Source organism: Colletes latitarsis, chromosome 1 (assembly GCF_051014445.1).
Source record: "Colletes latitarsis isolate SP2378_abdomen chromosome 1, iyColLati1, whole genome shotgun sequence".
NCBI lineage: Eukaryota > Metazoa > Arthropoda > Insecta > Hymenoptera > Colletidae > Colletes > Colletes latitarsis.
Window position 1 is genome coordinate 53,219,015 of NC_135134.1, and position 26,633 is coordinate 53,245,647.

At 44.9% G+C, this 26,633-nt stretch overlaps 1 protein-coding gene across 2 annotated transcripts in view; it reads left to right on the forward strand.

Moving 5' to 3' along the window:
- The window catches only part of Kug (FAT atypical cadherin kugelei), a 316,166-nt gene that overhangs the window by 263,872 nt on the left and 25,661 nt on the right, over positions 1 to 26,633 (forward strand). For both annotated transcript variants that reach the window (XM_076770881.1, XM_076770890.1), the window contains exons 6-7: positions 6,980 to 7,041; positions 24,247 to 24,402. In XM_076770881.1, coding sequence (XP_076626996.1) covers positions 6,980 to 7,041; positions 24,247 to 24,402 — 218 coding nt within the window. The remainder of the gene's footprint in view (positions 1 to 6,979; positions 7,042 to 24,246; positions 24,403 to 26,633) is intronic.

Consider the following 26,633-nt stretch of genomic DNA (forward strand, 5'->3'; position numbering starts at 1 on the left):
TCCGTTGACCACGTTTTTGCTTTATCGAACGTGCTCTTCGGCTGACCGACTGCCTCGAAAATAAATCGTGCACCGCGTTCCGCTGAATTTACCCCTTATCGCGTGTTTGGACATGCGTACGGTAAGATTCTGAAAGGGTGTTTCTTCATCCGGACGCACGGAGGCAGCAAACATCGGCTTTTGGTTAAGAATCCCTTCTACTCCGTAACACTAAAATAAGGCGTTCATTCGTGAATTTTTTACTCGAACACCGTCGACGATAGCCTCCTCAAATTTTGCACATACATTTGCAAGTAGTTTGAGAAACTATACAATTATTTTCGTAAGGATGTATCAATTTTTTGAAAAGACGGAAATATAAAATAAAAATTGTAATAAATTCAGTCAAAGAAACCGGTTGTTCGATGAGATCTTAGAAATCACTGTGTCGATGGTGACTGTCGCGAACTGGGTTAAACCTCGGGGGATTACCCGCGCTTAGAATGAAAAATTCGAAACCATCCGTCTCGGAATCGCGGTTTTACGGGTATAGATATTGTGATTTACCTTCGACAGTGGGTCGTTCGGATTCCACGAGCGTTCCACGCATCGAATTCTCGCTGGAATTTGAGATCGGCTTACCGAACCCGGTAAACGCGCGTAACCATGTAACATTTTACGCAACGCGTTCCCGTTGAGGTCACTGTCGACCATATTTATCGGAGATTATTGCGCTTTGTCGGAGTTGCACGACGATCCGCGAATAAAGAGGGGCTCGGGTAAAGAAAGAAACGCCGGGCGCATTCAGATTTCCCCTAATGACAGCATTACGACGGAACAAGATGGCGAGAACCGAAACGAGCTACCAGATGCTGCCGATCCACCCGCGAAGAATGAATAGGTCGTTTGGCCCAGGGATCGGGCATTTAGCGAGCACCAAACGGACGCGTGCTTTTCTTCATCCCGCAAACGCGAAACTAATAGTCAAGATACGCAGTAGACATTCGCCGACGCCAACGAACGTTTCGCGAGTAATTAACAAATTTTAACGGACCAAGATTCTACTCGAAATTCCTCGCGCCAGGGTAAAGCTCGAGTACGAATTCGCGCGATCGATCGAACGTCTCCATATTTGGTGGATCTGAAAATACGTGGACGCACGATGATTGAACCAATCGAACGCTCGCACGAAACTACTTTAGTTGAACCAAGATAGCGCAAAGAAACTCCGAGCGCCTCATAAGCCTGCAAGTTGTCCGCGGAAACACTCTGAGTTGGACGATTGTGCAAATATAATCCCACTGCCTTATAACTTGGAAGTTGTTCCACGAAACTCTCCAAGTTAAACCTAGATTCAAGTTGGACAAAGAAAGTCTTGGCACTCGACATAGAACTGGAAGTCAACCGCCCATTATTGCCAAGAGCAGCCTCCTTGGCGCTTCCTGGACATCGTGCCTGTGGTTTTATCATTCCGTGTACCTAGCGGTTCCTAGCGCATATCGCCTTTTTACTTATGTTACACCCAGGCCCTAGACTTCTCTAACATAGTACTCCGCAGCTGTGTTTTGTACCTCCGACTACGAGAAAATTGCAAGAAATATTTTGTTTACAAATTCTTTCTAAACGATCCAGACTCGGTTGCGTTTCTCCGATTCTCTCGTGATTCAAATACGTATCAAAGATCTAATATTCGTCCCGAAAAATGAGAAATCATGAGCGAAAGGATTAAGGGAATTACGGTTACGTAACGTTTCCCTTTTTTCCCCGTCCCCGTCTCGTTAGGTCGGCAACGAAACGAGTTCGCGGGTACGAAAATTACATTTGGCCGCGAGCCGGCCGTAGAACGTAATATAATTCTTATCTAATAATACTTTAATACCATTTAATGCGGCAAAATGCAAACGTAAACGAGGTGCCGCGATGAGGTTCATGTCCGACGAAAATGGCGGGCGACGGACGACCGATAAAGACCCAGGAAAGAGGCATAGGCGAGATTGCATAAGTTATTGCGGGCAAATCAGCCCGGCTCGATCTCTCGTTCGTATTAACGTTGCATTTACGGTCAAGCGGCGCATTGTTCTTATTTAAAGAAACCCCGGGAATAATAACGGATAACAACGGCGTTTTGGGAACAGTATTGCGAGATTAGATCAGATAATGCTCGCTCTTGTAATACGTTGTAGCTCGGGGAAAGGAATACGCTCATGCGCCTGCATTCTATCTATTATATTATACAGGGTGTTCGGCCACCCTTGGGAAAAATTTTAATGGGGGATTCTAGAGGCCAAAATAAGACGAAAATTAAGAATACCAATTTGTTGATGGAGGCTTAGTTAAAAAGATATTAACAATTAAATTCAAAAATTTCAAATCGTTCTGGAAAAATTATTTTTGATTGCGGGGCTGAATAACAATCATTTTTCATGAATACACATACCCCTGAAATCTTACCCACTTTCGAGAAAAAATTCAAATAGGTACTGAAATTTTTCGACGAAAAAAAAAAAATTTCAAATCGTTCTGAAAAAATTATTTTCGGTTGCGGGGGTCAATTACAATCATTTTTGGTGAATAGACCTACCCCCGAAATCCTACTCCCTTTTTAGAAAAAAATTCAGTACGGGTGGAACTTTAAACATTAATAACTTTTTAACGAAATCTCGATCATCAAATTGGTATTTTTGATTTTTGTCTTATTTCGAACGAAATTTTATCAAACACACCGATTAAAGGAAAAATTAACGAGTGAGAGTAATTTTATAAAAAGGAACTGTATCGTACAACAGTAATGAATTTTGTATAACATTGTGTAAAGTAATAAATACAGGAAAACCGTGCATAGGAACGAGAAGTCTCCATGAAAAGTTCCCAGAACGAATTAACCGCATAGAGAACTCAGTTTATACATACATGTATAAATGCATTGAGGATGAGGTTCAATTAAGGAAATGTTATTAAAACGTAACCTTAATTGGATAGATTATCGGTCCAATGCGTGCGATTGTTAGATCAAAACAAGTAGAATTAAACGAATACATAAATGTAAGAGAAGCAAGGTGCAGCTAAAGTACTGTTATTAAAATCTAACCTTAATTACATGCACTATCGGTCGAGAGCGTGCGATTGGTAGATTGGACTTTTACTTTTTGCGGCAAGAAGACACGACTAAATTAACATTCTAATTACCCTCGTTTTAATTAACATTTCAAGTCATCGAGCGAAGGATAGAGAAGAAACTTCTTTGCTTCCTACGAGGCTTGGAACGATTTCTATCTCGTAAAACCTCGATTTAGCAGACTATTTATAAACGAAACCACGTGTAACTTGAGAATGTGGTAACGTAGGATCCCAGGATTAAGTCGTCTAAACCAAAATCCGTTAAAATCGAGTGTTTCGCCGTAGTTTGTCACCGAAGGGTTTATTTCGCGTTTATCTGTGTCACGCCGTTCGCCTGTTCTCACTTCACGCTCGATCCCCCGTGTTGAGACAACAGTTGCGAAAGTTCCGTGACACGGGACTCGATTAAGAACAGCTCACTGGCTGCAATACGCTCGCGAATTTGTTTCAACGACAATCGAACGGAGAAGGTCGACGGACGCGTGACCGAAAATGGGACGGGCGGATTTGAGAGATTGCGCGACGCAATTTGCAATTCAAAACAATACGTACACGTCGAAGGGTAGCAATTGTTTCGATTCTCATATACGGGCATTAATGGCGGCCCGTACCGGCGCCATGACGCTCGTTAAATTTCACTACGACGCGGACTCGGGTGAATTCCACGCCTTTGACGTTCGCCCGGTTCAAGATGCTCGATTTACATACTTAAATAACGCGACGAACGCGATAAATCGGCCGAATCGTGGCACGCCGTACCCTTTGTGCCTTTCCGCGACGCTTCGGCGGGAACGAGCGACGGTCGACGAACTTCTTTACATTAAATCGGTCGAGTAATCGTCCCGCGAGACGTTTACGATCTCGGCTGGCTATCACGAAATTAGTTTAACGTCTAAAATGAATATTACCCTCGGAACGAACGCAAACAACGTTAACGAGATCTCTGTGGTATCAAACATTTCGAACTCCGCGAAATTTCCGCGGAAACTTGATGATTGATCTGGATTCTGTAGATCGCATCTCGATGTTTTACGAGCAGGAACTTGCGCCGCGATATTAGCCGCAGTCTCGTTTGATTTATTTGTTTACGAGAATGTTCCCATTATTAACGAGAATATCGCGCAATTGGGAGCTGAAAATAACAGGGGTAGATACGCTCTAGTTTTCGAATTTCTGGACTGTTGACAATATGGCCGCTTTAAGGGATGATCTCCAAGATTGTATACATATAATCGCAACTATTCGAGACTGTTCTACGTTCTGCGATACAATGCAAGGTTTGTTTATGCTTGGTGGTGATTTCTCAACGAGGGTCGTTCCTGGTATGCGGTCTAACCGAAGACCGTTTGGTTATCGATTGCAATGCAGAGTCTACGATGTAGACCGTCCGGATGGAGCGTCAGATCAAGACTGATTAGAGACTTAGAGGAATAGGTTAACATCAAAGTAACTCGAAACTACTATTATTGGCTAGAAATTTGTAGACAGTATTATGGTAAAATACAACTAGTATCACAAATATTACGGTAATATTCTCCTGGCTTCTAAAAACTGTTACGAACGTTCCGCGTAATCGTTAGCATTTTCATCCATGCCCAAAAGAAAAACCAGCGTCGCGGTTCTATTATTCGCTGTTCCCTGTTTCCCGCCGGTTTAGTGCCAAGCATTTGCAGAAACTATCACGCGCAAACTGTAAAAGAACCGCATCCAATCCCGCGAAGGATCCGAAACGTCGAGAGTGGAAGCTCCTGGCGCGTCCTCTGACAGAAATAAAAACTCGTCCCGGGGGATGATCGCGCGGCGTCGGTCCCACGGTTTCTCCGCGCTATACTTTTCACCGTCCGTCATAAAGTATTCTCCCGAAGGGCCTGGAAATCCGCGACCGAGGAGTCGTCGTCGAGAACGTCCCGGCGGCGTCCGCTGGGAGGCGACGCGAGCGAAAATAAATTCAACGCGATCCGTCGAGTTCCTCGCAGCGTGTGTACACAACGCCGCGTATCCGGATATCGAGAACGAGGCAGAGATATCGGGACAAGTTGGTAATATCGCGAATAGTTCCCGGTAACGAATTTTTTCCGCGACGGGTCGTCCGCGCGCGGCTGAGAAATGAAAACGAAAAAGCAATTATTTAAATGCGTCCCGCGTATTCCTCGCGTTCCCTCTGTGCGTCGCTTTTCTTCGTTTCTCTTTTTCCGCGGGGCTAACATTCGTTCCTCGATGGGAGTGAAAGATGTGGAAAAGAGTATTATAGATATCCATCGAACAATTTTTGTAAACCTTAAATTATATCGTAAATGTAGTACCAAGTTTAACGAAGACAGTTACTTCCACTCGTATTCGTATAATGTAATGGTTATTCGCTATAAACGAAGAAACTAGTTTCTTAAGAATTCTTTCCATCACGGACGTTTCCACCGAGGAAACCGTGGCAGTAGAATGTCTCCCGTTATTACTGGCCGCGCGTCGAATCCCAAGGAAGTCGCATTGGAGAAAGCTAGAACAATGGCGCTGCACTTGACGGTCGCTGTCGATGGTCGATGCACTCGATCTCCGGAAATTTTCCGCGCCGTTTCTCTCGTCAGAGTCCGCGACTGGCACCTTATCCGACCCGTGGAATCTTGTTATTACGGTTATTAGAGTTGGTCACGAACGATTCGGGGATATCTTGAGGTCAGCTCGACGCCGATTTAATCAGCTTTAGGGCTGTTGGGACGAACTCTCGAGGACGTCGATCGAGTCGGCGAAAAAATCGCATGGTTGCGTTTCGAGTACGTGGACGAGTAACGGATAGAATTTTCAGGAATAACTCAATATTTTTAATGTTAATTCTACTACCAAGGTGGTGAGCCATGTTTAATTAGCTTGAATATTTTATTTTACTTGGAGAGTATTAAAATGGCTCCCAAGCGATCGTGGGTTATATTACCTCGTACTTCGTCAGCGCAAAATGCGAGGCCCTTAGTCTAATTCTAATGAGTCCGCGAAACAGAAGTCCCGGAATTTCTCGCGTGCCTGCTCAACGTCAGAGACAAACGAGACTCTCCGCGGCCAGAGACACGGCTTCCCCCGGTAACATGATTAGTACTTCCTACTGGAATATAAAATCTGCGCCGTTTGTCGCTGTTACCGGAAGCCGTAGAAACCAGGGTGAAAAAATGTGGTCGCGGTCGGCGCACCGGGTCGTAATTTCAGAGGCTTCGTTCTTGTTCCGCGACGTCGCTTTCAGAAACGTTGCCTTCGAAAGCTCCGGAAACCGTCCGCATCCGGCAAGGTCTTCCGCCGTATCGCGGAAAAGTTGTTCTCCGATATTTGCGGAGACTCTTGCATTGAAATTTCTTCCCCGGTGTAAAAACGACGTAAAAACATGCCGGGAAAATAATTTACCACGAATGAGAATTATTTAATTTTGTATTCTTTAAAGTCGTTCGACTGTTGGTCCTCTTCTTATTACAGTATTATATTATTTTTCTCAGTCTTTGTGTTCCTGTTCCCAGAATGTCGACCGATTTTCCGGAAAATCGATTCCCAGCGCGCGACACGAGACGGATTCTCGAACGAAACGGAGCAAAGGGAAAATACGAACGACGGTTGAAAAGAATAGAGAGTAGAGTTCGAGCGCGCACAACCGTCCGACGGAATCTGAACGCTATAATTTTGTCGAGTCCGTTCCATCGGGCTAATCTTTGTCTCCGCTAATCGAGGCCTTTTCATTCCGTTGCAAATTGCCGCGGAGAATTGTACCCCGTCTCGTTCCGCGATGTCGGTGTACCGGTCGAATCGGGAATGAAACGTCGTCGGGGAAACCTCGATTGAAACACCGTTTAATCAAGATTTATTAAGCCTCTGTCGATGGCGTCTAATCCATTGCACGATTATGTTTCAGGCTTGATCACGACCAGCGGCAGGAAACTCGATCGAGAGAATCAGGCGGAGCACGTTCTGGAGGTGAGTTTGCATGCAAATTATTTTCCGGGAAATTATTGCGATTCGAATCGTGACTGTCCGTTGGCGTTATTTGTTGGAATCTCTGATTTTTTAACGACCCCGCTGTCTTACGATCAATTCCGCGCTGGACAATAAATGGCGATCGATGTTGTTTGGAATATTCAATCTGCAGGCGTAATTCTTTTTCCCACGACCGAAGGAATTTACGACTGATGTTCAATCTGGCGTTTTCCGTGGTCAGAGATTTTTTAAATTAAATTTATAATACGCTCCCAAAAAGGTTGCACGGAGAAGAATTCTTATCGAGGATAGGTTTCGAGGGAACCTTAATCCCTCGTGGTGGTATTAACTGGACCACAAAGATACAGATTTGCTCGGTTAATCCTATAATACGGACATTTTAAATTTCTCTGCGATTCTGTACATGTACGAAACAATGATATAATGTTATTCATTCGTACGTGCTCCATTGAGAATTTATGTTACGTTACACGCAATTATATTTACAATACAAAATTGTAAATGCATTGCAATTGCACGTTGTATGGTGAAAGCAAAATGTAACGTAAAATCATAAAATGCAAATTTGCTTTGAATCTCGCTTCTAATCCTCTTCCGGTACAGTTTGTACGTTCCCCGTGCGCTTGACACAAACAGCAAACAAGCCCCGGTTTATCGATACTTCAAAATAGTTATTTCACAAACAAGTCTCCGTTCTGCAGACCCGTCCAGGCGATGGTGTTGCAACTTTCATACTGTCCGCCTTGTACTGTTTGCAGGAACACTTACTTCCTTAACCGTTTATCTCCCGACAGGATTTTCTCGTCGGGTCTCAGGAGGATTCAGACGAGACAGGGCTGCCGGCTTAGTAGTTCCTTGGCTCGCGGAGTAGCTTCAGCGGAATAATCGCTTTACGCTAAGTATAATCGTGCGTCGGTGCGCATAGTTTGCGCTTTGCTCGTCGACGATGTACGCGACCCATGCCTCGCTCGGAGCTAAGTCGTATTCGCTAATAAAACGGACTACGGGGGCTGGGGGCTATTTCGAATTTCCCAAATCGAGGCACCACCGTGGTAAAACTAGACGGCCAATGCTGGCATCCTCATCGTTGAAACTACAAGAGGCTTAGAGGCGATTCCTTAACTGCCACGAACGAAACTCTCGTCGTACGCGAGACTTGCTATGCGAGGGTAACTTGTTTGGACAGGGGTTGATTCTACGTGGAAGAATTAATCAGAAACTAGAAGCAAAAGTTGAAGTAAAAGAAAAAAAATTCGTCCGGTGTACGTACGAGCACAACCGAGTACCACTTCGCTGGCGCGTCTGACCATTCCTCGATATTACTACTTGTATTGATGTATGCAATCGTTTATAGTGACGTTGCATTATTTATTTCAACTGGATCCGTAATAATTAGTTAGAAGACAGTAAGATCGACGGAAAATGGTTACTGACATATCTGTATCGATGTTGTTAGGTACAAACGCAAGTAGAAATACCAAACGATGGTCAGACACGAGAGATCAATTGTGGAATTGGAGTATTCCGCGATTCGTATCTATTTATATTTTCCAAGTTATGAAGAAGGAAAGCATAGATGCTTTAATTGAAATAGTATTGAAGTGACGCGCTGGAAAATATTGTCACAGTCTGATTTTGCTAACCGTCTTCGTACAGCTTGCGCATTATAGTACAAGTTTGATTCCGTCTGTAATTGACACTTCGGCAAACTGCCGACTTAACAGCCAAATTATTCTACAAACAAAGCAGCGAGCGGAATAAATGCCCGAAATATCGCTTCTCTCGAAGTTCCATGCATTCTGAAACGGCTCTGCAAACGACACTCGTTTCGACGCGCATCTCCCCGGCAACTATCGCCCGAATAACGCTACAGAGAAAAAGGAAACAAACTACGCTGCGAGGCGCGATATCGAAGATTAACCCCCACTGGCCGTTGAAATCTCGGAATACTCGATAGAGGCGAGTCGTTAAGGTAAATCGAATTTCCTAATGGCGTGCTAACGCTAACAGGTGATAGGTCGATTACCGATGCACCCTTTCTGCCTCTTAGTTTCAACCCCTAGTGTCGGCCTCGGTGCTTGGCGGATCTCTAAAGTCGCCCCTCTTGGTTTCGGGCTCATTCCCTGACCCCGTCCCTGTTTCCCCTAATATTGTCAGGCTGGAAATGAGGAAGAAAATCGCATCCTCCCGAAGATTGAAAAGTAAAATGAGGAGAGTCTCCTGCTGTCCCGAGCGGTGAAAGCGAGAGGGCCAGGTTTAAGGGTGTCGTTTCTTCGAAGAGAACGAGAAAGACGAAAAGCACGAAGGAAATACGCGGGGGGGTGAGAAAAGTGCGGCGAGAAAGGGACACGAAGTGTCGGCGAGTAGATGGAGAATCAAGAACGGGACAAGGTGAGGCATTTCTCCGCGGGTCGTCGTCATTGGAGACTCTTGGGGGATTTCTTTTCTCTCTGCGCCCGGATTAAAGGAAAAGCCCCGACAGCTCTTGCCACCGTCGGCCCTCCGACTCTGTATCTCTATGTCGCGAAACGCTGGAATTTCGTTACAATGGAAAGAGCAAAGGAGTATACCAATCTCGGGAAAAGGTTCGCCGTGGCGCTACGAGGGGGGCTGGGAAATAAATAACGCTCGGTCGGAATGGAAACGGTCGGGCTGCGCCCTCTTCGAGCCCCATAACGAGTTTTTACTTGTTGGCATATCAGGATAGGCTACAGACGAATTCGATACACTATTACCTCGCTTAAAGACCGAAAATCGGGATCGTCAATTTCCTTTAACAGGAAACAATTGTTTAGAACGACAATGTGGGCATAGCACCGATAGAAACATCTGGGTGGACCTAATATAAACAGCGATGGAAGCGAATCAGCATCTCGTGCTGGAATTCTAATTTGAAGCGAGGCGTTACTATACAGCACATTTCGCGTTCGAGTGGAATTTATTAAGCCGCTCGAGGTCCATCCGGCCGAAACGAAGGAAGTCCGACTTAGGGAGCGGAAACGTAACAAGGAGTTAGGGTATCGATTTATGCGAAGAGAATCGGACCGAGCGAACCCCTGTCCATGTTTCATTAATATTTAGCTATACTGGAAGTGACAATGGTGGTCGGTTGCACCTTCGGTCTTCATTTATGTATAAATGAGAATAATCCTTCGTGTACGGAAAGGAAAAAATTTCTATAATAATCGGTAGTATTTGGCTAGTAAAACACTGACTACGGCCAAAGAAGTAAACAAGTAAAAATCGTTCGGCAATTGTACCGCTATTCGTTTTTCCCGCCATGAAAGTCAGCGAGCCATCCATGATTTCAACTTCGATGGATTCGCGTGTCTTCTTTCCCATTAAAACTTACGCGCAGGTACGACGCCGTTACGTAAGCTGACGTTTTACATAAACCCGTCGGCGAATTTCTCGCGGTCTCGTCTTGATCGTAAAAGTTGCGATACGGTGTTATCCGTTGTCTGGCACCGGCAGAGTTCTCAACAAACTTATTCAACGGCGTTTGTTTAGCCGCGTGTCGACGTCGAGGCGGAAGTTTCCTCGAATCGAAGCCAGTGTCCCTTCAGAATCTTTCGCGGCGTGATGCACACACCTGCATACATGTAAACATGTGTATATATGAAAGAATGTTATCGAACGATTCGCGCGGGACAGAAGGTAGCACTAGTTTTCAAGTTATCGGACCGTATCTACTTCAATCAGAAAAATTCTTTCATCGGGTACGATGAAGTTTGTTCCTAGACGTCTGAGGAGATTCGTCGTGTCCATCGATATCGCGGAGAAATAAAAGACGAAGACACGAACGCTTGAATTGGAATAATTACTCTCGAAATCATTATCACCGTTAAAATTACATTGGAAAGTACAGCTCTTGACTCAGAAAAAAGAGCGTTCGAAAAGCAACTTCGTTAAAATTAACGGATAAAAAATATAACTACGGTTTAAAAGGAGCTCGTATCGTTGAAAATGAAATTAATTTAATTTAGTATTAATAGAATATCCACGGGGGGACGTTACAGGATTCATTTAAATTACGTTTCAAATCTCGCGGACGAAACTTTGCATTGCAAATATTCTATCTCTTGCGTGGCTACGGATTAATCACGTTCGTAAAATAATAATTCAGAACGATATTTAATATCGAGAATACAAATTTGCATTGACGTTATTGCCCGTACAATGGATAACTCTCGGTGACGGTCGGAATGGAAAAAGCAGCGAGCCCCGTTGGAGTGATAATTAATTACAAGTCAATTGAACGTTCCTACAAGTTGAGTGAATTATTGTCGACGTAAATGAAATAATATTGAAACCATCGAGCTTTGTCTGGTGCTAGGATTACATTATCCTAGCGTTTGCTGTACAAAAGGATGACTTCCTTATTTATCGATGCCTAAAACTCTCGTTTGTCGGTTGAAAATAACGTAGTTTCTACTCTCGGGGTTCTGCGTTTTCATTTTCGCAGAAACGTCTAGCGAGTTCATTCCGTGATGCGCGGCGACCCTTTTTTCATAATTCCGGCTATAATTTACGAGCTCCGCGTCGCGGTAGGCGCGCAGAAAACTAGAAACCGCTTTTCCTTCGCGCGGAAGCTTGTCGCGTACTTTGTCGTCGGCTGCTTTTTGCGCGTGATGAATCGCGGAACGCTCGTCGCCGCGAAAATCAGGCGTCGGGTGCTGTTCAATTCTGGAAAGTTGAAGTTCCCCTCCGAGTACTCTTTCACCGCTCTCGTTTGACATTAACCCCAAAAAGGCTCAGCCACGTGTCGAGCCTTTTGACACCGATTCCCTTTGAAACTAATCCATTGTTTAACTTTAAAAAAAAAGAGAATCCGTCACCTGTCTTTTTCTTATTTTCCACCGTTTAGAACAATTCTTTTGCTTTGCAGAGTTAATACGACTCTATGTCTCCGTCTACAGCTAATGACCAGAGAAACGAGGACATTTTGCGTTCCGATTATAGCAGAGAATAAAACTTTTTCGTTTGTTTACCGTTTACGCTCAACGATCGTTCGAAACTCGAACATTCCTCGTCCGAGGGAAAGTGAAAATAAAGAGAAACGCAGCCGTAAATCACTTAAGCGCAACGAGCCAAGAGTTCTAATAACTCTGCCTTTTCGGTGGGCGCTTCAGTGCCCTTATTCCCGAGATACGCTCCAGACACTCGATGCAGTATCCGAAGTAGGCTTGAAACTTGCTTACCCGCGTGCATAGGACACGGAGTGTCTGGCAGATACAGTTTCGAGCACCTACTCGGGAATAGTCGGCTGAAATTTATGATCGACGGGCTCCCGGCGCCGTAGTTTAACTCGCAGGATTCTTCGTTAATTGAACGAGTATCCGGCATCATATTGCCGCGTGAATTTCGTAGGGAATTTCATGACCCTTCTGTGATATTTCGGCAACGAACGCGTTACACGCAATATCCCCGCGAATTCTGCTTCCGTCGAAAATGTTTTAGCGTTACCATGCTGTCGTTCCTCTTTGAGATACGGTGCACGCAGAATTGAACAAAGCATTCCACGACAAATTTATATTAATAAAGTGCATCAGCGCGGATTAGGAACGGAACTCGCATAAAATTCGTTCGTCTCCCGTCGTTATACTTTAATGAGAAACTAACAGCTGCCACCGCGTGCATGCTTGTTATGGCTGTCTGAAGCATATCTATCTCAGAGCTCGCGTATTTCCAAGTTTTTGCAACGAAGCGCATCGATTCCTAACGGTACGTTTTCAATATAGAACGAAGTCACCGACAGAGAAAGGTACATTTATAAAGACGATAGGAACGCGTGTAACCATAAGTCTAGGTGTCCAAGGATTTAAAAAATGCTGGTAGATCGCCAGCGAATTAAGGTTGCGCGGATCCGTCAGGCGAACGACTCAGAAAATGAACTGTCCCCATAGGTGTAGGACAAAGTTCGCTTGATGGATAAATGTTCGCGACAAAGAGGACGTTTATTTCTCGACACGACATAGTATCGTGGAAAATTACTTCCAGGGGTACAGCCAGCATCCATGATATTGCATCGTGCGGCGCGTAACTGTGAAAGCTACCCGCTTAGCCGGGACGTGCAGGTCGGCCAAACACGCCGGGAGCTTTTTGCCACGGCCTTATTAATAGATGCGATTTTTCACGCTTTTTCCCTGTCTCGTTTCTTCTCTCGACCACTTTGCCACTTTCTCGGCCGACCCGCGACACGCGCTAAAATATGTCAGGACCGCCGCAGCTGAACCTCTCCAGCGTGCACGAAGTACATTAATAAGGATGCTCGCCCTGCCGCTTACGCTATCCTTCACGATTGTTTTTTCCGCAGCGGCGCATACCATATTCTACCTGTGAATAGAATTACTATCGCGGTCCGCGTTGCAGTTGGCGTATATAGGGATGGCGCAGTCAAATTTGCAAACGTACCTTGGCTCGCGTTTCCGTTCAGCGTTTGTTGCGGAACACGCTTTAAACATTAACAGCGTTCGCATCGATCAAACGAACGTATCATTAGTATTATAATTATCGTTGCAGTGTAAAGAATTTTTAAGTCCGCGGCCTAAGTTACGTTGCTACACGTTGAACGCGATCTGCAGAACACGTTTCTGACTCTCGTAAAGTGCTTCGGTTGCATCATTTATTCGTAGATGTTATTAGTATTTCAGTTGTCGTTACGGTTGGCGTGTATAGAGAAGACGTCGACAAATTTGTAGACGTTCTACACACGCAGAGCGTGTTTAAAATATTCAAAAAGAGTAACCAGTTGCAAGTTGACATTGTATTTAATGTTCGTAGGTATTTTTAAGTCTGCGCCCTAAGTTACGTTGCTACGCGTTGAACACGACCTAAGGAACACATTTCTAACTCTCGTAAAGTGCTTCGTTCCCATCATTTATTTGTAGATATTATTAATATTCCAGTTCTCGTTGCAGTTGGCTTGTATAGAGAAGTCGTCGACAAATTCGCAGACGCTCCTTACGTCACGTTCTCGGCTATCCAGCACAATATTCTTGTTTCACGCGAATTTCGAGCGGTCCTCATTTGCAGATGGCCCTTGTTAGCACGATCGGTTTCAGGCGCGAACAGAGCCTGCCAATTTCCGGCCAGACGGCTGGCTCTACGTCGTAGAAAAAATATCGCGCGTATTCAGCATCTTTCTAGGGTGGTTAACCGCGGGCGCCTTCGCGCCACGTATTATGGCCGCAAGAAGGCGCTGGGAAGAGGGTACAAAAAGAACGAGAAATAAGGGTGGGGAGCCGATCGCCGAGCGACGGTACAGAAAGAAAAGGGCTCGTTCAGCAAGGGTGCACTCTTTTTTCTTCCCTCGCCCCGTCATTTTTCATCGACTTCTCGCTCTCTTTCGTACCTCTTCTCCCGTTTTCTTTTTTATTTGTCGGGCACTCCCCGTGAGCACCCTCGCACGCACTTCCTATGGACACTCGAACTCGTCGGTAAAGTCGCTTAATTGACGTTCTCGGGTATTCCCTTTGCACGGTCCTCGCCAGTTACGACGACACCCGGCCGTTACTTTACTTCTGATCTCTCTCTCATTGTAATGAAAAGTTCCACTTTCGTGCGCGCGATGCCAAAAAGGACGAGGGGAACACTCAGACGTTTTTCCGAGGGAGAACTTAATAACCGCGACACCGACGACTCTGAAGCTACTTGTTTTTATTTGTAACCTCCCCTCAGATTCCTTTGAACTCGCGCCTGACACGCGGAAACGCGCTTTTTAAATTTAATACGGCGATGTCTGTTCTACTAGTATCAACATATTTTCCTCGGGAAAGATTGTGTTAGAACAACGATCAAGCCTTGGCAAAAGCCATATCGTCGTGTCGTTTGTTTATAAATCTGCGAGTAACGGTCCACTGGTCTTGACTGGATGATATTGCCTCGCCTTTATCCCCGTTACGAAACGCCAATTACTTTGGCTAGCAGACCGATGGCCTTGCGTTTCCTTTTTCGCGGCAAGTGCATTTATCTCGTCAGCGATGAAGAGTAATTACACGTACACAAGCTCGGATGTTTGTCCGGTGTATCTGGCCTCTTGTTCACCCTCGACTCGGAGAGTATATTCTTTGCGGCGACAATGAACCGCCTATCTCTCTATCCACCTAGCTCTTCCGGGAAGCTACTAGCCGGGGCTTCGTCGTCAGGGACGTCGCGTCGCCCGAGGGCATCCGGCTCCCTTGATTTTCGTCTCGTTACAGGTTTCCTTTTTGCTCGAATAATGGAACGGGAAGCAAAGAAAAGCGCGCGTCCTCTCCACGCTTCCTGTACACAGGAAGTTTGCACGGCAACCGCGCATAATTGATGCCCTGGCAGGTGCTTTCGTTCGTGTTCTTCCACCTTCTGTTTTCTGTCGCGACGCGAGTTTGCCTTTTGGTTTGCGGTGACGTTTTCAAAAGGAACACGGACGAGAAGAGTGAAATTAGAGAGAGAGAGGGGATTAGAGTAGGGCGAACAGCAAGGATAAAAAAAGGGGTGGAAAAGACAGTGGTGGTATGTAAACAGAAGAACGACGGACGAAGAAGCGGAGAGACGAACGGAGGATGAGGGGTTGAAGGGTCAAAGGGATGCTGGAATGAACGGGTAAAGAGACGAAGGATCAGAGGAACGGAAGGACAGAGGACCAAAGGGGGCAAAGAGACGTAGAGACTGAGCCTCGAAATGAATCAAAGGTACCGAGAAACGAAAGGACGAAGGGATAAAGGGATAAAAGCTTGGGAGGCCAAAGGAACGAAAGCACCAAGGTCGTAAAGACGTAGTGGAAAATGGACTTACGGATTGAGGGGTGTAGAGGACCTGTTACGTCTCAGAAAATACCCAAAGTCCATTCACCGAGTGAAGCCGCTAAATATAAACAGGAAACAAAGGACGACAATGATGAGTCAAAGAAAGGAAAATTTTTTTGAATGGGTTACGAAAAAACATTGGAACAGACTGCTAGTGTCAGACTGGGAATTAAAAGAAGAGAGAAAGAATACGAAGTAAAGAAGTAAATGAAACAAGTGATATGGAATTAAAAGGGCAGCGGAATAACAAATTAGAGGAACACAAAAATTGCGGAATAGGTAATTAGAGAAAGGCAGAAACAAAGGCACAGAGAATTAAAAGTAAACTGGGTCAGAGTAAAAGGAAATTAAATGTGCAGGAATGTAGAAGAATAGAGGACAACATAAGAGTGGAAAAGAGAAATTTGGGCGTAAGTAGAGGAACAGGACAATCATGGCGAACAAAAGGGAGAGCACGGAAGAAGAGAAAGAAAGAAGAACTAATCGCGACGAGTATTCAAAAATCTTCAAAATCGTCAGCCACGAGAGTTGCGCGTACCACGGTCGACCGACCATCGAGGAAAATGCGAAGCAGCCGCGGGAAATGTCCAACACAAAGAGAAACGAACACGTGAACTCGTCTGGTTCAACGTACCATTGTCTCGAATTCTAAAGCGGCAATGTATCCGCGATTTCATAGCTCCCTTGATTTTCGTGGAACCCTCCGACAATGATTTGCCCGCGGAGTTTTCTCGAAGGCAAGCATGCAATTTTACGAAACGACTCTTTATTATCCGAAAGTACGTACGTTAAGTTGTAAATCTACCAAATTTGGAAAGAATATCTAATGACCAAATCATCCAGAATAATAGAAACAAAATGAAACAGTGGATATTTTATCTTATATATTTGTATTCTTCCAACTGTAACGCTAAAATTGATATAGTACTGGCTTACTATGATCGGGAAAACCTGGGACACCCTGTATGGTAAGATGATTAATGATCTTCGTCGCTAGCCTAACGATTACACCGAACTGAAATTGCGGAAATTCATCTAACGAACGTTTTGAGAAAAACTGAACATCGTTCGTGCATGGTTTCGCACACTCGACATGGTAGAACGTTGTGTTCTATTAAATACAATATCTTTAAAATAAATGAAGCAATAACTTACAAAATATCTTTTACCATTATTCATAATTTGAAATTAGCCATCGTACGGTGTCTTATGAAATCACCAATATTCACGTATATAATACATTAATCTTCGTTTTCTTCGCAGTATTTATTGTTAAAAACAATCTCTCTAGTTTTCCAAAACGCAAGAAGACTCTTGCAAGCAACTATTTTAAAAGTCTTTGCTTTCTTGTCATCCACGGTCGTGTTCGAGCGTCTTTCGTCATCGTTTCCAGAGCCACCGCGTCTTCGGTTTCGATTTACATACGCGTAAAACTTGCTTCGACGGTAAAGTAACCAATATTTACTGCATTTATGGAATTCCAGATTATTTGCCGTTGTACCGCGACACGGATATTGAAGATCGCGGATAGAAATCGAAGCTTCGATATCTTCTTGTTGGTAAGGAGCAGTTTATTGCAGCCAAGATATCTCGGTAACGTCAAAAATAGCCGCGGGATATAGGAATTCCAACGGCGTCGGGTACTGCAGACATAAAACGTGAATCTGCTCCGGGTAGATGGTCGGTTCTCTGGAAACTTCATCAACATTGTCCCATTTAAAAGCATCCGTGGCCACAAGATATCGTGTACTCGACGAGTCCTTTCGCGGAATAAACTTTACAGTCACTTTCGCGAAATCTACCGTTCCAGCATCGCCCGCCGGCTATAGTTATTAATTACACGATCTGGTCGCTCGTTAATTGAAGACAAACTTCCTTTACGAGCAAAAACAAGTAGACAATTAAGAGAAATACTCGGGACGAGGGAGCAGTCAGCGAATCTTCGATACCGTCTACCCTTCCCTACCCTAACTCCTCTCGTCTTTCCCTACAACCACAACCACTCTATTTCGAGCTAGTTCTAATTATTAACGACCGCAATTACGAGGGTGTTTCCTGTGATAACATCTTTCGCCGCTATCTCCGCATAACTTCATACGCGGATACGGTCGATTAGGTAACGTTGATACAAAGGACAACGTATAATAACGTTTCACCGTGTCGAGTGCGCTAAACCACGCTACAACGATGTAGTTTATTCTTTCTCGAAACGTACGCTGAATGAATTTCCGCAATTCCACGCCGGTGTAATCGTTAGGCTAGAGACGAAGGATATCGGTCATTTTACCGTACGGGGTGCCCTAAGATTTTATAAACAAATTGGGTACGTTCTACGAAACGCATTTCAATTCAGAAAAATTCGATTTCTTTACGTCGATATCTATTAAAAATTCAATTTGTCGTACTCATAAAATGTCATATTATATCCACGCATTTCCAAACGTCCCACGCAAAAGCTCCGCTTTATTTAAAAACCAAAAACACGTTGCCCGAAAGGATAACGTTTATCTAGCCACTTAACCATCTTGTGGCGGGAGCCTTAAGCGTTTTCCAATGCATAGCTGCAAGCTAAACGGGACGTATCCTTCCAATCCCTTAACCCAACTGCGATCCATATTCGATCGATCAACTTTTACGCTTTCAAAAAAAAAGACAAACTAAATATCATTAACACTAAACCTATCGGTACTTTTAATATTAGTATTTTTAATACGCGTTGCTAGACTGCTTTAAGACAGTGGAAACTCAAAATTCTCTCCTTTCGTCCTTGCTATACATATATTTCCTATTTACATCGGAAGCTAACCAGAATTTGGTACCGAATTTTGTCCAGTTTTTTACAAAAAAATATAAATCATTCAACCGGCCAGATGACCGGTCGTGAATAAAAGCTGAGCTGTCGTTGAATAAAAGACGTACATGCTGAACCTTTTACATACTTTCGCATGCGTGAGATGAAAGAAAAATATGGCGCGTCGTTGGACGGTGCTCGAAAGGAAATTTTGTCGAATTTTATCTTCGCGGTCGAACGAATAATAGAAGTCGGGACGAGCGGTTACGCGTGAAAAAGTTAATTGAATTCAATTTCGCCTTAAAATCGACTCACCCTGGTTCGAAGGTCGACGGTAATTCACTGAATGAATTGACAATCACCGAGCACTGGTCGCTTTAAAATTCGATTCGACGCGACGCGCTCGATTTGGAATCACATTCGTCGCCTCCGCCCCCTTTTCCGTGGAATTATTTTCGTTTAAGCTCCTCCGTCGTTCACCGGAAATGGCTCGGTTGAACGGAAAGTAGGACGAATGGATGCCCTAGCAAACGGCCCTCGAATTATGTACGCTTTTCTGCTCTGGCGAGCGAGTGATACCCACCTAATGATCTGTTGGTTTACGTTGGAAAAGAAAACAAAGGAAACCTCGAGGGTCAAATGAGACTTCGATAAAACGGGGGCGGTTGACCGAAGGGACCAACGACCCCTCGACGCCGGAGGTTTGCGAACCTGGAAATCCCACTTGTCCTAATCAGATTCTTTTCTTCGAGCCAGACTGTTCAACAACATATCGTTTCACTCCTTGCATAAAAGGGTACACGTACGTACGTATCCACTGAATTTTGTATGCAAGAACTGACCTAAAGGAACCTTGTATTATGAAATTCTGCAATAATCGTCCCCGAAAGTTACTCGCTATTTTCTGGAGAACCTCTCGAACTACTCTTCCGCTGAAATATCCGCAGAGCGAAAAGTTCGGTAAGATTTACTACCTGACAAATAAACTATTCTTGAAAATGCATCGCGATAAGATTCTCGAAGCGAAGTTCGAACGTTCTCCGTATCGATAACGCGAAACAAGTCCTCGAAAAAAGTTATATTCGCCGGGAAAGGGAAACTGTTCCTCGTAAATAGGAACGCGGACAATAAACGAACGTGAAAAAGGAAAAGCATCGATATCCGTAAATAAAGAACGTTCGGTGTGAAAGGTGAACGGCGATACACGCGATTAAAAGAAGAAACAGCACGTTTTGTTTCTGGAATAGCATACGGTAGAAAAGTCGATAGTAATGGCAATTGCATTCAGGAAACACTTTAAATAAAATGTTTCGAACTTCGATTCTTTTCGCGGTATTATCGATGATCCATCGTTGTTAAAATGCTAGCGTCTTTGGGAATACATTGGTTCTATTAGAACTCCGCGAAAGCCACTCTCCCGCGCTTGTTGTCGCGAATAAAAATCAGGATTTCCTGCCCTTGCGTCTTAAGATCGTAACGGGCGCGCACCTACCGTGCACGCTCGCCGTAAAAAGAACCGTAAAAGCGAAGGGACCGCTTCGACGGTAAAGACAATTTCGAAAAGCGCAGGTAATGGCGCCTACCGGGCGCCATCGGCGATTTACACAGTCCACGAAGCAGGTTTTGCCGTCCAGGGTGCCGCTTTCCTTTCGTCCGGAGCACCCTCGACTTCTTTTCCAAACAGGTTGTACATTCTTAGACGCGTCTTCAAAGGAAACCTTATCTGCAGTGTCGCTCGGCGACGCTTGGAAATTTTGCAAAATAGGGATTGGTCGGGCGCGCGTAACGATGAGACGCAAAGTGCATGGGGAATTAAGGGAACTATAAGCACGGAGCCAAGGATAAACATCTCCCGTTCGAGTGTGTTAGTGCTGTAAATGCACGTCGTATCTCTTCTTTCGTGCGATGACACGAGAAAACGCGTTCGTTCCGTTTGTCCTGGGAAAATTGGCAATTATTTTACGATATTATTTACCTTCTTAAGAACGAGTTGCAAATAAATATTGAATCGAAATCGCGATTCCGTGCAATTTGGGGCTGGCGTTCGCTCAGTACCGTTCCGCCGATATTTCGTCGGCTCGAAGAAACGAGGAGTAATGTCGGTCGCGTGTTTCCGCGCGGCGACATTCCGCGAAACGTAGTTTGTTATTGCAGCGTTTCGTCGAGACGAACGGCGCGGGATTTCGTGTCGAGGCAGCGGGTCCTGCCGACTTAGCCACGAACGCGAGGTTAAGCCTGGAGAAATCACCGGAGGCCGACGGGGTAATTACGCGGAGACGAGAAGGAAGGGTCCCGACACGAACCAGGGGGAGAAGATTCTAAAGAACTCCGCGAGCAGTGCTCCGCTATTAGCCCTAATCACAGGGAAAACGCAGTTCCTTGAGGAGATTCTCGAAACAGGATACCTCGTACGTTTCAGGGCTGGTCCAGAGCTCTTACGGAGCACGCGGTTCCGTCGTTTGCTGCGCGCTCGTAACAGCGAAATGAAATTTTTCTCGACTCGCGAATAATCTTGCGACCCATTGCTTGAAATTCTAACGATTTCGAAGGGTGGTTCTTAGGTACGGAACGTTCGTTTAAATTTAACAGCAACAAATTTCAAGTATTCCGACTCTTTTCCGTACTTACAGCGTACTTTCTTGACAATCTGATACGCTTTTTAACGCAGCTATCGTGATTATTCTCGCGAAAAAAAGTAACGAGACTTACGACACGCGTTCCGATGACGCTAACGACCCCAACTACGTGGAATTTCGCCTACGTACTTACGTAAGCGTTCGTCCAGGTAAATTGCCTTCGCAGAAGCTGGCCCCGTGGTTTCGTGTCGTTACACGACGAGAGATCGCGGCCGATATTAAAATGTCCCACCTGCCGCCGCGACATTAAATAATAAAACCACCGTGGGATACGAAACGAACCGACGCCAGACGACCAGATTGAACGCGATCCTTCTGGACGCTTAAATCCACTCGACGTATCAACGAGGCTCTGCACTTAAGTCGTCCTCGTTACACGTGGCCGCGTTCACTGCACGTTCGACCAATGGAGAGGACGTTTCTCGCCGGTCGTAGTTTCTGGGGATGCACGAAACTGGCGTATCAACTCCATCGTCGCCGAGACGACGTCGACTACCGCCGATTCTCTAGCGCCAAGGATAAAACAGGAGTTTCGTAGTCCCAATTTAGTGCAGGCGGTACTAGAAGGATGTGACGTGCGCCGTTGCAATGTGGCTGCCAAGTCGCTCGATTTACGCCTTGAAAACGGCCCCTTCGTCTTCCACCTACCGTAAACCGAAACGAAATACCGAAAACAAGCTTATTTTGATTTAAATCCTAATTATTTTTCATACGATATATGCAAAGGACAACTTGTTAATCTGAGAACGAACTATCTATTCCTCAAAACAATTAAAATAGCAGAGTTTAACAGGATGAAAATGTCCACCATTGATCGCACTACACAGTATCGCGTCACATAGAGACTTTTGGTTCTACCAAAAAGCTTGATAAATTATTTTACTTCTGATAATCTTTGTTTTATTTGTGACTCTTGCTGCGGAGTATTTACTCATCGCTGACAAATAGTCCAAACGACCCTGTCTTTCCAAGCTGAATTAATGAAAATTGTTATGTCTCTCGAGGGAGGCGTTATAAATCCACGGTCATTATTTGGGGGATTCTTCCAGTCTTCGGTACCAATCAAAAGGACTTAAGAGAAAATTCCTTGACTAATTTACGTTCGCGAACGTCTCCTCTTTCAGTTTTAAATTCTTTAACCCCCTTTTTATGTGTACACTAAGTGCCCGAAAGAACAGAAATGAAAGTTACTCGAAACAAGGATCATAACTGTTCTCCTGATCTCTCGGCGCAATGATTTTCATTTGGGATCCTTTCTCCGAAATCTTTTAATAAACGATGCGTACGCGAGCCTTTCTGCGTCGTTTCCACAAGAAAAACGAACGCGGAGAAATTCGTGTCAGCAGCTAGACGAACGAAACGATAAATTATTGCGCTCTTTAAATCTCGATATCGCGTATTCGGGTTCGAGCAATATGCGCTAAGGATAATTGATAACCCGATATCGGTTAATCGATACTAGGGGCCAGTGCGACCGTGCTGCAAACGATACAGCGAACGATGGACCTTTCGATATTGCTTTCGGTTATTTTTCGTGGGATGTGCCAACATGTAAAACCGCGGCTGGCATAAGGGAAAATAGTCACGTTCGAGGCTAACGAAACAACGGACCGAAGTAATTAAACTATCCTCGATCGCCGCCACCGTTCTGGCTATGACAGTTTTCGAATGGCCATTTTAGTAAATTCAATAAAACTTTTTCCCCCTCGTCGCTCGCAACCAGTCCTTTTCCCCAATTTTTCTCGTTCGCGCAGAAACGAGCGTCGGACCGTTTCCGGTCTCGCCCGTACTCCCAATAACGGGACAACAAAATAATCTCCGCCTGAAAATCACTCCGAACACGCGAAAGCACGACACGGGAGCTTTGGAACATTTTTTTGGAAGAATTCGATTCCGAAGTAACAGCGAGCGAAACGCTTTAGTGTCGTCTAACGGAAGAACAAATTCTCCTTCGGAAAGATTACGAAACTTTGGGAATCTGTGGAAGCTGTACCCAGTTCTATTTTTTTTTTCAATTTAATTCGAATTGAGTTTAATACGATTTGCCTGATGCGTCTGTCTATAATCGCTGTTTCTACTTGCGTCGAAGCCCAACTCGTATTGCATGCATTAAAGCAACCCTAACAAGCGTTCGATAAAAGTTCAGAAATTAATGTCCTATCTTTTTGACCCAAACTGTACGTAAGCTCGAATAGACAGAAGGTGCAGAGCCTTATCTCCGGAAGGTATCCACGTCGAAGAAATAAGTTTCCCTACGGCGACGTCCTCGGAGAGATTCCGTTGTCCCCTTTGCCTTTACGACCGGAAGGACGTCGTACTCGGTCAGCCTGGCCGATTACGCAGATCTTATGCACGATATTCGCGCATGAAAGTCCATTCCGTAGTATCAACAGGAAGAAGGTAGAAAGTGTGTAGGATTAGGGTAACGGGCGCGGTAAGTGGGATAAAAGGAAGACCTCATACCGACGAGAAACGTTTCGAGATATTGCGTTACCGCTGTCGAAAGTATGGCGCACTTTAGCCGAGTGTTCCGTGGGTTCCGTTACGCGAGTAGTCAGAATTGAAGTCATTCGATTCCGCGTTCGTTCTCGAGTATGCGTCGCGAGCTTTCCCAGTAATAATCCCATTATACGAAAGTAGAAATTTGTAGAACGCGTGAAACTAAGATCGGAAGTGTTTTCTATTGGTCGTCCAGCAAAATGGTAACGAAACGCGAAATGCTCGTTTTACGGATGAAACATAGACGCGATCATGCGGTTTTTGTTCGAACGAGACGTAACCTGCTGCAACGAAAAGGGTTAAAAACACACCGTCGGAGTATCGAGAATAATGCAGCAGATTTGCCCTACGAGTGGCTCATTTTTCTCGACGCTCGGGGATGTTTTGCGCCGCGGAATTTTCCCTTCTTCGGAGTCGGAACGATAAATCCGCGCCGTTTCTGAAACGTTCGATCGATCATTGTATGTTTCAGGTGACAGTGAAAGACAACGGACGACCATCTCTGTTGTCGACGACCCGTGTGGTGATCGCGGTGGCGGACATAAACGACCACGGACCGGAGTTCGAGCAAAAATTCTACACCGTTCAGATCCCGGCCTCTCCTTCGATCGACAAACCACTCTTCCAGGTACGTAGACCTTTCGTTTGAACTTCTTCCGGCGATTTCCCGATCTTCGTAACTCTATCCGGCCTTCTAGTTGAATTGGGACATGGCATCGCACTCTCTTCGACCCTCGATGTAAATCGAGAAACGAACAGAGCCGGCCGATTCTCTTCCGTTTCGTTCTCCCTTTTGTCTCTTTGTACACCATGTAGAAGCATCCCCCCGTATCTTGTTGTATATATTATCTGTTCACCCGTGGGGAAAACCCCCGTCCCGCGAGAGGAGTACTCGTCCAACTGTACGTATGCTAGACAAGGGGGCGTGCGTGAGTCTAGAACAATCGAAACTGTGCAAGTTGTTTACGCCCCGAAGAATTCGAGACCCCACTGTTTTCAACGAAAATGCTACCTGCTTCTTGACTCTCGCATTTCTTCTTGAAAGTTGGTCGCAAACTCGTTTTAACCGAACGCTATTGACTCGAGATCTTTAATAAAATTTCCATTTCGAACTTGAGTCGTTTGATTTTGTGGAATACTCAAAGATTTTTTGGAATGAATTATTTTAGAAATAGCGTTCGTTTCGAACCAGTAAACTGCCCACTTGATCCCCCAACCCATCGTCACCCCAATTGTAACGCAGTAACGTCACGAGATGATAATCTCACCTCGCGCCTTCCTTGTAAAGATACCCCTAATTCCAATTAGCGAACCGACGTTTCGGTACGAAAGTCGATCCAGACCCCATCACGTTTGTTGGCGATTGCTTGAAGTACGTCTTAATTTTGTACGCCTTACTCGTGACAGAACCATGCACACACGCGTGTCCGCAGACATTGATGTATGACACGATGTATCCCACGTATCGAGGTATAGAAAAAGCCTGGTATGTATGAGCCACAAAGAGCAGATCGCTTGCTGATACCCTCTTCGCTTTGTCATTGTCGAGCGTGTTCTCCGTTCGAGTCGTCGTCTCTTGTTCTCCGCGCGATCAAAGTAACCCACGGCCAGTCGGTGACTATGGCGGCGTAAAAGGGTAGAGATTTAGCACACGAATACCCTCGCACGGGATCCGCCAGCAGCCGTCCTGTCGTTCCACGGATTTACGAGCGAGAACTTACACCGGTTACGTGGCGCGTTCCACGCGTCGACGACTTTGGGATCCGAACGACGGAAGTCGCGGTAACGAGTTCCCTTTGGAAAGACGAGCCTTTGGGACGAGCTTCGCTATTCGAGAATCGATTCTCACCTCGACTACTTCGAGTCCTGTTGCCCAATGTTATTCCTTGTTATTTCTACAAGATAAATTCAGCGGTACAATCGTCACGGGCATTTCAAACACGCGAAAGGAAATGCAACGAACAAATTGAAAATGCTGCTAAGTGCAGATAGAAGCTCTCAATGTTATCAAACATTTGCAAAATTCGAAAAGCGACCCGGAAATAAGGTAATAAATGATATCATAGGGACGGAGAGGTCCCGTTAATCCGATTTCAACAGTGATATATCGTTCACAATATCCCTGGAATATATAATATAATTTCCCGGCGGCGCGGCGTCGAATTTCGTCGAGGTCAGATTCGATTTCACCGAATATCGAGTTACAGCTGTCCGTTTCCGTAATTTCGGTCCGCCGCCATTGTTCGAGGGCTTCGATGCGCGCGAGTTTGATCGTCGCGCGACAATGATTGTCTTTGGAAAAAAAAAATAATTATATTCGATCGATTAAATATCCTTGGATCGTCGATAATGTCTCTCGAAGAGATGGAGAATCAAGAACATCGGAAACGTTAAGGGACCAAGCTGGGGGAGAGGATTTCGAGGGAACCATAGATCACCAACTGTAATCGAAGTACGATCCATTTCGTCGGTAGAACGATCGCGAAGCGATTGGAGCGTCGACAATCACACGTACATTGCCGCTCAAAAGTTTAAAGCACCCTTCGATCTTTAAAATAAATGAATTCTTTTCGTACATACCCAACTGTTTCACTGCAATTACTATCCTCATATATTACCTACTCGAATATTAGTTGAAACTAAATCGTTGTGAATATTTAAAGTTAAAATTCTTTCGAAAGCCGACTTTCTTCTCATTAAAACAGTATAATTTTCAAACGAAGCAAGTACACAAGTGTATAAACGAGGTTCGTTTCTTTGTAGAAATCAAAGGGTGCTTCGAACTTTTGAGTGATAGTGTAATTCCGTTGCATTGTAAAATCGTCGGAATAAATGATTTTCCGCGACGCCTTAGGAGCG